The following is a 13,750-nucleotide window of genomic DNA, read 5'->3' as shown; positions in this document are numbered from 1 at the left end:
TCCTGCAATGCAGGAATCTCAACTAAAGCATCCATGACAGACAGCCATCCAACCTCTTCTTAAAAACCTCCAAGGAAGGACAGTCCATATTGCCAAATGGAAATAAGCACGCTGCTTAAGAGCCTCCTATCTCATGCTGCCATTGCGTTATTATCTGACATTTTCTGCATTCCTTAAGCCAGAGCTTCCCTAACTTTTCATGTTGGCGACACACTTTTTAGACATGCGTCATTTTGCAACACAGTAATTCGGCTTTACTAGCAAACCGGAGGTTAAACTAACCCCTTTCCAGCTCTGGAATGAGCTCAGGGAGCGTTCACGCGACACACCTACACGCTGCAGCCGACACACAAATGTGTTGCGATGCACTGTTTGGAAAACTCTGCCTTACGCCCTTCTCAAACCAAAAGTGAAAATGGAGGGGTGGAGGGTGGGAGGAAATGATTTCATTCAAAATCACAAAACTGCCCTAAAGTGCTAGTATCATTTCCCCATTCCACGTGCCTTTAAATGAGTGACCATTAAAGTATGCTGGAAATCTTCAGTCTATTTGGAAATTTAGAAGTGTTTAAAAAGAACCTCATCAGAATGCTTGATAGTTTCCTTTAATACAAAAGATGTACTCTGTTGGGAGTGGTGGGGGGGAAGCAGAATAAAAATGTACTTGTAAAACATACAAGCAGCACAGTTGAATCTAGGTTAGAGAGTGAGGAGCACTGTGAAATGTGAACTAGGCTATGAGATAACTGACATTGATGGTTTGAACAACTGCAGGAAGGTGCAAAATCTGACCCCCACCCCTAAAACATTTGTTGGTAAAACACAATGTTCTCACTTTCTGGCAAACCACATAAAAAAGCATATAGTCATGTAATAATTCAACTCAGTATGCAGGACCTATAATATCCCTCTGAATTTACTTGCCTGCTGGATTTGTCATAAAAGAGGCAGGACCAGTATTCTGATATCTTTAATGAATTCCCAGAAAACTACAAACTGAGGCACCAGAGATTTTACTAGTGGCATACAGGAGGCCTATTTCTCTCAGTTATCTTAAAAAAACTCCTATGTCTGTAAGTTCAGACAGCAGAATTCCATTGAGATAATAATAGAAAGCTTCATAATAGCAGTAGGAACTTGCTGCCTTTTTGTGCATATGGACCATTGTGGAACCCCCTTTCTTCTTAAACAGTTACAACTTCCAGATTTCTAGCAAGTGAATTCCTTTACATGAATTCGTTGCACCGCTTAGTCTTAAACTGAGAATATTTAGATGACTTTACAATGTCGTTTTCCAAGTGGGGTTCCTCACACTATCTGAAGTAGAAAGAACTGGGCTAAAAGGCAAAAAAAGCAAAGACAGCTTAAGACTGCGACTTAATTCCATAGCATAGATGTTTTCAGTCCCCAATTTGTTTTCTTCTCTACCTTAATGTAGTGGAGGAAATTGCTGTTTATCCAAACGGTAATCTTATATGACTTTTGTATCATTCGTATTTCGAAAGTATGCCTGTGAAATGTCACATTCCAAAAATAACCACCCCGGGTTTGACTGACAGCAGGCAAGTGGTCCAGATCTGCAGTGTAACCGATACCCCAGCAGCTGATTCCCTTAAAAAGTCATCAGCGACTAGCCGATGCCATGTGCATTTTATCAGAGCTATTCTGAGAGCTTCTCCGTTTATCTGCAAGTAATATAACCTTGAGCACTCCCTGGAAGCATGAAAAGTTAACCAGACATTTTAATAGGCGTGCATATATATATATATATATATATATATATATATATATATATATTCACACTCAAGCACATTAAAAGACATATTAGCCAACTATTACAAAGACCTAAAAATTCATTCGCCAAGATATCTCTGGTTTAAAAGAATCATGTAGGACTTCATGCTTTTTCTCCCACCCACCCTTAATTTGAGCTACTAGACACTCCTAGGTACATGCATTCTGTACCAGGCATTTACTCAACATAGAAAACACAGTTCAGTCAACCCAGGCATGCCACTCACCTGATTGCACAAGAGTGCCTGAACTGGGTGGGCTACGCCCAAACGTAAGTTCCTTAAACGACGTCCTTATCCAGAGTATGATTTTAAACAATCCCAACATGAGAATGGTTGAGCCTCTAGCCGAAAAAAACAAAACTACACGGTTGAGACGGTGTAGTTTTGCTTTTCCCTGCAATCCCTACACCCGAGGCGAGGCTGGGAATGCACGACTGCTCAGAAGTGCTAACATGGTTGTTTTGCTTTTTATACCCCAGATCTGCTGACAAGTCTGCCTCTGTCACCTCGGCGTCACTTCTGATTGGCTTCCCCAGCAAAAAAAGGGGCGTATGTCCTCTTAATGCAATGGGCCACCTGTTTGCCTGATTGACAATGCTAATTTTGGCACTGGAAAGAGAGGCCATGCTGAGGAACAAGCAACCAGTTTTTTTTCAGAAAGTATAGTTGTGGGGGGGACTGGGGTTGTATCTGATGCTACTAAGAAGTTCGTGCCTTAGGTATCTTTTTTTAAATAAAAAAGTGGGAGAGTAAAGAAATGGGGTCAGGTGGGTGGGTGTGTTAATAGAGATGTTATTAGCTAATCGTGATAAAGAGTCAACTAAGTACTGTAATGGGCCCTTCCAATCCCAGTCCAGCCAAATCATCCATTTGCCTCCTTGCGAACAAAAAGAGGGCAAATTCAACTGTCCAACTCTAGGTCAAATAAGTAAGCTGGTATTATACTGGAAGAATATATTATTTTGACTTAATAAAGGTTATAAAGCCTTTACATGTCAGAGCGATTAGGACTTCTGAAGAAAGTTCATAGAATCATAGAACTGAAGAGTTGGAAGGGACCCCAAGGTCATCCAGTCCAACCCCCTGCAATGCAGGAATCTCAGGAAGTTAAGGCATTGCTTCTTTAAAAAAAGGTAAAGGACCGCTGGACAGTTAAGTCCAGTCAAAGGCGACTATGGGGTGCGGCGCTCATCTCGCTTTCAGGCCGAGGGAGCTGGCGTTTTTCCACAGACAGCTTTCTGGGTCATGTGGCCAGCATGACTGAACAGCTTCTGGCGCAACAGAACACTGTGACGGAAACCAGAGTGCACAGAAGCAACCACTTACCTTCCTGCTGCAGTGGTACCTATTTATCTACTTGCACTTTGACGTGCTTTCGAACTGCTAGGTTGGCAGGAGCTGGGACAGAGCAACGGGAGTTTACCCCGTCGTGGAGATTCGAACCGCCGACGTTTTGATTGGCAAGCCCAAGAGGTTCAGTGGTTTAGACCACAGCGCAACCTGCGCCCCCCATTGCTTCTAGGATGACTTAAAGCATGTTCCAATGCAAACAAAAGCATTTATTTATTTCATATAAATTGGAGATAATCCTTGATCAGAGATTAGAGGTTGGACCTAGCAAAGAGAAATAAAAACTGTGCTGCAAACAGCAGAATGTTCAAGAGGGGTGCTGTATTGCAGTCCACCTCCCTGCTTCACAGAAAATGAAAGCAGAGATAAGACGTTGACTGCAACCGTGGTGCCCTTCTGTTCATGGAAGGGCCTTGGATGCAGTGAGGCTTCCATGGGGGAAGAGAAGGTGGGTTTTGGTACCAATCTTGCCTTCTCCATGCAACCCTCTGGATAAGGGCCGGCCCAGGACATGGTGCTCCCCTCCTTGGAAGGGAACAAGGGGTGAGTGAAGATCTACATCGGGAACACCAGGGGAAGAAAAATTGACATCGGAATCTGCTGCACCTGTGGATCCTGCCATCTGAGGCAGTCACCTCACTTAGCCTCATTGGTGGGTTGACCCTGCTTTGGCCCACCAAAATCTGCTCATTGGTGTTCATTAATTTCCATGGGTATACTCTGAGTAAAATTTAGTTGAATACCACTTAAGGGATATTTTAATTTTGAAAGTGGGGTTGTCTCCATCATGATTATGAGAGATAGGTCACCTTTACTCCCATTTGTTGGATGGGGAACTGAGGCTGAAAATAGTGATTTACTCAAAATTTCATGATGAACTGTGACAAAGTTTGGACTCGGCCCAGCTCTCCAAGATAGATGGTGAACACAACTTGTCTAGGAAGTTTATAATGCCCTGGGTGCAATGCTGGAAACCTAGCTTCATGATTAAAGTTTCATTATGTGGACAAAGCACTAAATTTTTGCTAAAGTGTTAATCCATATTACCAGGGGAAACAGGCTTGTTATTAAGGTAGTAGTTAAAATCTGGAAAGTAACAATTTAGAGCAAGCTCCCCCTTGAATGTCTTCTTAAAGACTGAACCATTTTTAGGGGAAATATTAATTCATTTATTTATGAAATGTATAGCCTGCTTTTCATCTAGGGATGGAAGAGAAATTCCACTCAGTTCACATTTAAAGGTACCCACTTTTCGGAACAATATATGTACCAGAACACAGATACCTTTTGAAATTTACACTTTTCCAAATTTTGTAGTGCTGTTCTTTTGTAATGTAAACAAAAATGCATATACTTAGCTAAAGTGTGCATAAAGTTGCTTATTGAACATAACATACAAAAATTTAGGAAAACTGCTTTACAAAAAAATATTTATTTGTTCTATTTATTAAATTTATATACCGCTCATCATGCAAGGATCACAGTGTAGTTTACAGTATAATTGTTTATAATTATAATTACAGTATAATGTTTAGGGAAGCTTTTAATGTTTAATAAATTATTGTATTTTAATATTTCTGTTGGAAGCCGCCCAGAGTGGCTGGGGAAGCCCAGCCAGATGAGCGGGGTATAAATAAATTATTATTATTATTATTATTATTATTATTATTATTATTATTATTATTTATCTTAGTAGAAATTCACACGAAAATACAGATGAATTTTAAAAATACAAACTGATATGGAAATGTGGAAAACTGAACTTAAGACTGGGAAAACGAGAGAAGTGGAGGTTGATCATTTCACACATCTTTATTTTTGCCACATGTCTCAAAGTGTCTTCTTAAATATTGCCATGCCCAGTTGTCATTATTTGAATTTAAATACAATGAGTGGCATGGGCCAGGAATCAGCTTCGCCTGATGAACAGCAGCCTGAAGGGGGAGAAGGTAGAGTGACTCCACCTGCAGCTGATCAGCCTTCAAGGACACAAAAGCGAAGGCACTGATGAGAACCAGCTGGCTTCAGCCTTCTTCAGCCGAGCTTCCAGCAGCAGTCAGATACTGGTAACGATGCTTATAGTTCTTGGCCCTGCTTCCTGCTCGTCTTGACCCTGGACTTAGTGATTATAGGCTTCTCTGATCCCTGGACCATCAGACCCCACAGATTGCTGATTGGCTAACCCTAGCACTGGATCTGACTTCAATATCTGAAGTAAGTACACCTCGGAGATTCTTCTGATTGGCTGGCCTTCCACTCTGGTGAGCTTGGCACGTTGTTGCTTAGCAACGAGACTGCAACAAAGCATTAGTGCAAGGATTTCTCCTTGTGCAACTGAATAATCTCCCCCTCTTCTTACCCCTCCCACGCCCTATAAATCTGTTCTCAGATTTCCCTGCAAGCCTCTGTATCATATTGAGCGACAGTGTTCATTCGTGTGTTTCCCTTGTGGTGTTAGTCCTTGCACTCGTGCAAAAATGTAGAATAGTGCCCTATATAGTTATATATTTAGGATTAAAATTACCTGTACTCTTGCCTTCTTTGACAAACGGGGCAGGTTTGATCTATGGCTATCGCCTCAACTCAATGGCGTCCACGTAGGAACTTAATTTCCCCCAAGGCAACAGTAGCATTACAATGAGTAGCTCATGGCCTGAGGGATCAGTTCAGGCCCCAAATTCTACAGACTTTCCCCTAGACCCTAGTTATGTTCAGCGGCTCTTCCCTTGTCTATTCAAGCCAAAAAAACAGAGCATCAAAACTGTGTCAGAACTTCTGTGGTTGTTTCTACTAAGGAGACGAAGTTTAAGCCTCCCCTGTTGTGTGTCTGCTTGTGTCAGCCGCAGGCAGCTGAAGCCAATCTCGCTAGGCCTTCAGCCCAGGCCCAATTTAAAACATGGCAGCTACTAAAATTAGTCGCTGACTAGAGCACTGGAGTATATGAAGTACTGATACCAACCACAATGACAGGGCACAAGTAATTCAAAAGCTCTTCTAAGGGTCAGCTTTATTCCCTATAACTATAGCCCTTTTCAGACATTCTTCTCTACTTGGTTTTAAATCTCCACACGGAGGGAATAGCAGAATACACACACACACACACACACACACACACACGTGAGAAAGATGGAATTTAAAAACCTGTAGTCTAGTAAGTGTGTGGGGGGGGGTTTGCATTCCCAGTGATTTGCAAATAAATTACTTCCATCTATAATGAACAGTCATCCTTAACCACATGGTCTATTACAGAATGGCTACCATGTAACATATGATTTATTGACAAACTATGAATTGTGGATGTTGTCTGAATGAATATGCGCTACGTCTCGAAACTGAAGTTTCATTTTTGTTTGCTGCTTATTCAACAAATCAATACTTCTGAAAGATAAGGAGAGGGGTGTGTCTTCCCAGGTGTTGTTTATATGCACATATTCACATTCTGATGTGTTCACAAAATGTAAGAGGGAAAAAAAAAACTTTACACTAACATTTTCAAGCAAAATATTTATTTCTTTACTTATGGACAAGATACATTTTTTAAGTTTTAGTTCTTGCTATGCGGTTGGATATAATATAATCACAATGGGTTATGTAGACAGATTTCACTTCTGTGCTTTTGCTGTGAGGAGGAAATGTGTGATAAGCTAAAGGAAGCAAACAAGAACATAGTCCACAACTTTTGTGACAGATGAGCAAAACTCTTTACTCTGGGCTAAGGCAGAAGAAGTCATAAACAAACCCAAAGGTGCAAGGCCTCTCCAATGCTTCCCATCTCACACCTAAAAATCAGATAGCTCAGTTGATGTGCTCTTTTGAGTAGCAATTTCCAATATCTCTAACCTCCTTAAAACTGAAAACATGGGATCATATATTGTGGCAAGTTTTCTTATCAAAGAAACACACACAAAAAGTGAAAATTGCTAGGGGGGGGGGAATATACAGAATAAGTTTGCAGCTTTTTGAGTTAACGGAAGTTAGTCAGTATGGTCATCCCCTGCCTTCTCATTTGTGGTTGCAGTAATAACTTTTGGGTTGGGAGAGAGCGACACGGCAGCCTGGAACCTGCATGGAAGATGCTAGAATATTGCCACCTGCCTGCTCGACTCTTTCAAACTGAATATGCAACAGTATATGATTTATTTGTAACCATCTTTGTCTTTGCTTTATATTTTGTAACTTGCTTCGTATTCATTACTTGTTTACTTTTATGCTGAATTGTTTTCTTTAAAATCATCTCTCTGTATAATATACAGTCATACCTCGGTTTAAGTATGCTTCGGTTTGAATACTTTCATTTTAAGTACTCCGCGGACCCGTCTGGAATGGATTAATCCACTTTCTATTACTTTCAATGGGAAAGTTCGCTTCAGGTTAAGTACGCTTCACGTTAAGTACAGACTTCCGGGACCAATTGTGTACTTAAACTGAGGTACCACTGCATAACAAACATGGTCTTATCATCTATTACCATGTGATAAGGGTAACAGCCTTCAAACTGTGAAGCTTCAAATTGTGTACACCCACACAACGAAGTCACCCCAGTGATATACAGCCACATTTAAGCAAGGACCTGATACTATCGTGTTGTTTATTTCACCACCCTGGCAGCCAGTGACAGGGGTGAGGAAACTCCCTACATAATGATGAATGGTCCTGCACCTTATAAAGGGGAAAGAACTCATTATAGAGGTGCCATTTTGTGTGTGTGTGTGTGTGTGTGTGTGTGTCACTCATGTGTGTTTAAGCCTCAGCAACATTGGCATTTCTTTTAAAAAGCTCAATATAAAGAGCAGGATAGGGACTCAGTTGTCAGAGAGAATCTTTGAGTTAATTGGTCTGATGTGCCAGCCTGGCATGTTTGGAATAATAGTGGGTAAGCCAGCTTTCATTTTGGTATACCTTCGAAGTTTGGCCGCAATGCTAACTGTCCACTCAGAACAAAAGTAAAGCACTCCCCCCCCCATTTGACTTTTTCCTATGGAAGGAAGTCCGAGTGGAGATGGAGGCGACGAATTTCCCATATTGGAAACTCAGATATGGGCACAATCTGAGAGGTACATTCCAGGAACCTTTATAAACGTGGTCTGAGAGCTGTGGCAGAGGGATGGGGCCTTTTTCATTCTGAGGGTCACATTCCCTTCTTGCCCACACTTCCAGAGGTCCCGTGCCAGAGGTAAAAGTGGGCGGAGAAATAAAATTTTTCTTTGTACACCAGACTAGTTTCTACACACCTTCAGACATTCCTCACTATCCTCCACCCAGATAACTAAGAGGCAAGATCAGAGTTCATGGACATATTCCAGCTAGGCAAAAACACTCAAGGAGGGCGTGGAGCAAGACTGGGGGTGTGTTCCAAGGACCCGGAGGGCCACATTTATCTTGAACAGTGGAACCTCTGTTTATGAACACCTCGGTTTACGAATTTTCGGTTTACGAATGCCGCAGACCCATCTGGAACGGATTAATTCACTTTCCATTACTTTCAATTGGAAAGTTCGCTTCAGTTTATGAGCGCTTCAGTTTATGAACAGACTTCCGGAACCAATTGTGTTCATAAACCGAGGTACCACTGTATTTTTATGCTGTGAACTACTCTGAAATCTCTGGATGAAGGGTGGCATAGAAATTTAGTTAATAAAATAAACATTTGTCCCCAAGGCCTGAGGATCCCTGCTCCTGCTGTAAGGGATACTGCTTGTGTACCTTTGGAGTGCAGACAGTTTCACTGGTGGTCTGAAAACACTGCTGTCCCGGGAAAACTACCTGGGTGGATGCAATTGTGCCAGCCCAATTTCCTCTCTGCTATGAAACTGTCTTTAAAGTTGATGGATTAACACAGTAAAGCTGCAGCTTTATCCCTGGAACTTAATCACTGCATAAGTTGTGGACTTACTGTAGACAATAATATGATCATGCAGTGCAACTCCAACCTGAACTTTTCGGATAGAGAAAGTAATAAATTTAAAAACTTTGAATATGCCCTCACTGGGCCCAAAGAAAGGTTCACAGGATCTGGTGATGGTCAACTCTTTACGATCATGTAAAATAAAACTTCTGGGTATACTGAACACAAGAGAGGACCACACAATCTGTGCCACCTGCTGTGTGATAATTCTAAAACCATTTTGGGAAACATTATGAAGAGCTTGCTGGGGAGGCCATTTCTGAATATCCTCGTGATTCTGAAACTAACATCTTGTACTGTATTTCTCCATTAACGTTTGTTGCTTGAATGACTCAGGCTACATCTTCCAACTCCTCTGCTTGCAGTCTTGATGGAACTCTGGGGTGGCGATGAAAGGACAGCTGTATGGTTTTTCTGTAGTCAAAAGAAGGAAGTCCAGTTTTCTAGTGCAACCAGGATAGCTGGAGATCACAACCAAGCATTACCACCAGGGCTTAAGTTGTTTCCAAGCTCACTAGAGGTCTACCACTCTTTGAACAACAGGGCTGTGGTTCTGGAATGCATGAAGTCATATTTAAAAGTGCCACCCCTGGGCAACTTCAGCCTGTCTCCACATTCTTGGATTAAAGAGGAGGTTTTTCAGGACACATGGCATAGTTTGCAGGCAGGTTTAAGCCCCGACACCACTATTTTTAGACACTAAGTGCTGATTATCACTTTCTCTATGCGGGGCATTCCAACCATGCTCCATGCAAAGAAAAAACCACGCCAAACTTTATCAGCTAGTATTATTGGTGCTTCATGAATGTTAATAATCGCCAATTAGCCACTTCCCTAAAGTGCTGTGAAAGGACGTGGTAAACCATTTCAAACTGCTGATGGGAGAATCGCATGACTAGATTTTCCCAAATGCTAAGTTAGCTGGCTGCCTTAGTGAAAAGTTTTGAGTTCCTGGAACAGATGGCCAAGCATTCCAAAGGAAGTGAGATAGTAGTAATGGGGGATTTCAACTATCCTGATATTTGTTGGATGTCAAACTCAGCCAAGAGCATAAGGTCGAACAGATTCCTCACTGGCCTTGCAGACAACTTCATTGTCCAGAAAGTGGGAGAAGCAACAAGAGGATCAGCCATTTTAGATCTGGTCCTAACCAATAGTGATGACTTGGTTGGTGGGGTAGAAGTGGCAGGATCATTAGGTGGGAGTGACCATGCTCTTCTGGAGTTTATTATCCAGCGGAAAGGAGCAACCAAGCATACTAAGGTCCAAATTCTAGACTTTAAGAAAGCCGACTTCAGAAAACTTAGGGAAACGCTGGGTGAAATCCCATGGACAGTAATACTAAAAGGGAAGGGAGTTCATGATGGTTGGGAGTTTGTTAAAAGGGAGATATTAAAAGCACAACTTCAGGCAATACCAATGAGACGGAAACATGGAAGGTGCCTAAAGAAGCCAGGCTGGCTATCTAAAGAACTCTTGACTGAGTTAAGATTTAAAAGGGATATGTACAAAAAATGGAAAAGGGGGGAAATCTCCAGAGAGGAATTCAAACATATAGCCAGCACGTGTAGAAACAAAGTCAGAAAAGCTAAAGCACAGAATGAACTCAGGCTCGCCAGAGAGGTTAAAAGCAACAAAAAGGGCTTTTATGGGTATGTCCGTAGCAAAAGGAAAAACAAGGAAACAGTGGGGTCACTCAGAGGAGAACATGGTGAAATGCAAACAGGGGACAGAGAAAGGGCAGAACTCCTCAATGCCTTCTTTGCCTCAGTCTTCTCCAAGAAAGAAAACAACGCCCGACCTGAAGAATATGGAGCAGATGATTCAGCAGGGGAAACACAGCCCAGAATAAGTAAGGAGGTAGTACAAGAATACTTGGCTAGTTTAGATGTATTCAAGTCTCCAGGGCCAGATGAACTACATCCAAGAGTATTAAAAGAACTGGCAGAGGTGATTTCAGAACCACTGGCAATAATCTTTGAAAATTCCTGGAGAACAGGCGAAGTTCCAGCAGACTGGAGGAGGGCAAATGTTGTCCCTATTTTCAAAAAGGGGAAAAGAGAGGACCCAAACAATTACCGCCCAGTCAGCCTGACATCAATACCAGGAAAGATTCTAGAGCAGATCATTAAGCAAACAGTCTGTGAGCACCTAGAAAGAAACTCTGTGATCACTAAAAGTCAGCATGGGTTCCTGAAAAATAAGTCATGTCAGACTAATCTGATCTCATTTTTTGACAGAATTACAAGCCTGGTAGATGAAGGTAACGCTGTGGATGTAGCCTATCTTGATTTCAGCAAGGCCTTTGACAAGGTGCCCCATGATATTCTTGTAAAGAAGCTGGTAAAATGTGGGCTAGACAATGCTACCATTCAGTGGATTTGTAGCTGGATTACTGACCGAACCCAAAGGGTGCTCATCAATGGCTCCTCCTCATCCTGGAGAGTAGTGACTAGTGGGGTGCCACAGGGTTCTGTCTTGGGCCCAGTCTTGTTCAACATCTTTATCAATGACTTGGATGATGGGCTTGAGGGAATCCTGAGCAAGTTTGCAGATGACACCAAATTGGGAGGGGTGGCTAACACCCCAGAGGACAGGATCACACTTCAGAATGACCTTAACAGATTAGACAACTGGGCCAAAGCAAACAAGATGAATTTTAACAAGGAGAAATGTAAAGTACTACACTTGGGCAAAAAAAATGAAAGGCACAAATACAGGATGGGAGACACCTGGCTTGAGAGCAGTACATGTGAAAAGGATCTAGGAGTTTTGGTTGACCACAAACTTGACATGAGTCAGCAGTGTGATGCAGCAGCTAAAAAAGCCAATGCAATTCTGGGCTGCATCAATAGGAGTATAGCATCTAGATCAAGGGAAGTAATAGTACCACTGTATTCTGCTCTGGTCAGACCTCACCTGGAGTATTGTGTCCAGTTCTGGGCACCACAGTTCAAGAAGGATACTGATAAGCTGGAACGTGTCCAGAAGAGGGCAACCAAAATGGTCAAAGGCCTGGAAACGATGCCTTATGAGGAACGGCTTAGGGAGCTGGGTATGTTTAGCCTGGAGAAGAGAAGGTTAAGGGGTGATATGATAACCATGTTCAAATATATAAAAGGATGTCATATAAAGGAGGGAGAAAGGTTGTTTTCTGCTGCTCCAGAGAAGCGGACACGGAGCAACGGATTCAAACTACAAGAAAGAAAATTCCACCTAAACATTAGGAAGAACTTCCTGACAGTGAGAGCTGTTCGGCAGTGGAATTTGCTGCCAAGGAGTGTGGTGGAGTCTCCTTCTTTGGAGGTCTTTAAGCAGAGGCTTGACAGCCATCTGTCAGGAATGCTTTGATGGTGTTTCCTGCTTGGCAGGGGGTTGGACTGGATGGCCCTTGTGGTCTCTTCCAACTCTATGATTCTATGATTCTATGATTCTATGATTCTATGAGTTGTTCAGAGGCAAAATCTGCAACAATGCTTGAAAACCCACACATTCTTATTGACCAGAAACCCGATTCATTAAATGACACCAACACAATTCTCTATTTCTTCCTCCTGCCAGAGGGGGTCAAAGGCTATATGTATCCCCATTGCCCATCTTGATTTCTGAGATGACCTTAGCGTGCGCACACACATTCAAAATTTTGTTAGGAAATGATTGTTGGGATCTGAAGAGGGCTGAGGCACTTATGTGCATGCCCCTGAAGGAACAGCTGGTTTCCCTTTTCATTTACAGTCCTTTGCTCCAGTACTTAAAAGGGACCCTCTGCCTTTAGGTGTAGCTTTTCATGGAGGACGTGTTAGTGTGCGTGGAATAGTTTGGGGAAAACTGGGGTGCGCACAGTATGCAAGACACTGCACACAAGACCCTGCACACTCCCCTTTGGCTCCTTTTTGTGTGGCGTTTCCTTTGATTGTTCAAAACGGTCCAGTGCTAAAAGGAGAGATAGGTATGAAATCTCTGTAAATGAAGTGCTCAAATAGCTGCCGCAGGACTTTACGAGGTAAGAAAACATAAATTGAAGTTACCTCACGGAACAGTTTTTAGTTTGCCTTTGACCTCTCAAGCAACGCGACTCCTGACCTTGTAATGCTTCAGGTGCGTCAGCCTTCACTTTTCCTGATGAATAGCTGCTCTCCTGCTTTGATTTAGTCTCAGTTGCACTAGGAACATTTTTATTCTCCTCTGAAACAAAATGGGGATGTCAAGCCAGAGTTGGGAGCAAGGTCTTCATTTATTATACTAACGTGACCCAATAATGTGCGCCAGGTTACCTATCACTCTTATGAAAGCTGAGCAAGAGGCCTCCCCGACTTCATTAGTGGCAATGCAGAGATATTTCCCAGTGTCAGCAAGGACCGCATTTCTTTTTAAAAGGTAATAGGTGTCCCCTAATTTCTCAATCTGCAAAACAATGAAATATAGATTAGCTGTGTGAAGCCAGACATGCAATGTTCTTCCCAAAGGAGCATTTACAAAACGCTGTGACATACACTCGTTCCTCTGGCTGCCACCCTGATGCCATCTTTTGTCCAAATGACATTTGGCCTCGGTCTTCCAGATATTGTACAGTGCAGGTTTAAATCATCTCCTTCTTGAAGAGTAGCATGTCTAAATTTTTTAATGAAGCTTGGCTGCACGCCTTGTACTAGGAAAAGAAAAGAAGAGAAGGGGTATATTGCTTTTTTATTATTTTAGG

At 42.3% G+C, this 13,750-nt stretch overlaps 2 protein-coding genes across 51 annotated transcripts in view; both read right to left on the bottom strand.

Moving 5' to 3' along the window:
* The window catches only part of TTN (titin), a 307,843-nt gene extending 305,601 nt beyond the window's left edge, over positions 1 to 2,242 (bottom strand). For all 50 annotated transcript variants that reach the window (XM_035133990.2, XM_035134229.2, XM_035134116.2 and 47 more), the window contains exon 1: positions 2,022 to 2,242. The gene's annotated coding sequence lies outside the window, so the exon portion shown is untranslated. The remainder of the gene's footprint in view (positions 1 to 2,021) is intronic.
* Positions 2,243 to 13,075: 10,833 nt separating this feature from the next.
* Positions 13,076 to 13,750, bottom strand: part of CCDC141 (coiled-coil domain containing 141) — a 99,271-nt gene continuing 98,596 nt past the window's right edge. Inside the window, exons 26-28 of the mRNA XM_035133974.2 lie at positions 13,545 to 13,699; positions 13,326 to 13,455; positions 13,076 to 13,236 (exon numbers count right to left, since the gene is read on the bottom strand). Coding sequence (XP_034989865.2) covers positions 13,076 to 13,236; positions 13,326 to 13,455; positions 13,545 to 13,699 — 446 coding nt within the window. The remainder of the gene's footprint in view (positions 13,237 to 13,325; positions 13,456 to 13,544; positions 13,700 to 13,750) is intronic.

The sequence above is a fragment of the Zootoca vivipara genome, chromosome 1 (genome assembly GCF_963506605.1).
Source record: "Zootoca vivipara chromosome 1, rZooViv1.1, whole genome shotgun sequence".
Lineage (NCBI taxonomy): Eukaryota > Metazoa > Chordata > Lepidosauria > Squamata > Lacertidae > Zootoca > Zootoca vivipara.
The sequence above is the reverse complement of the archived record's forward strand: the minus strand, read 5'-3'. Positions and strand labels throughout refer to the sequence as shown.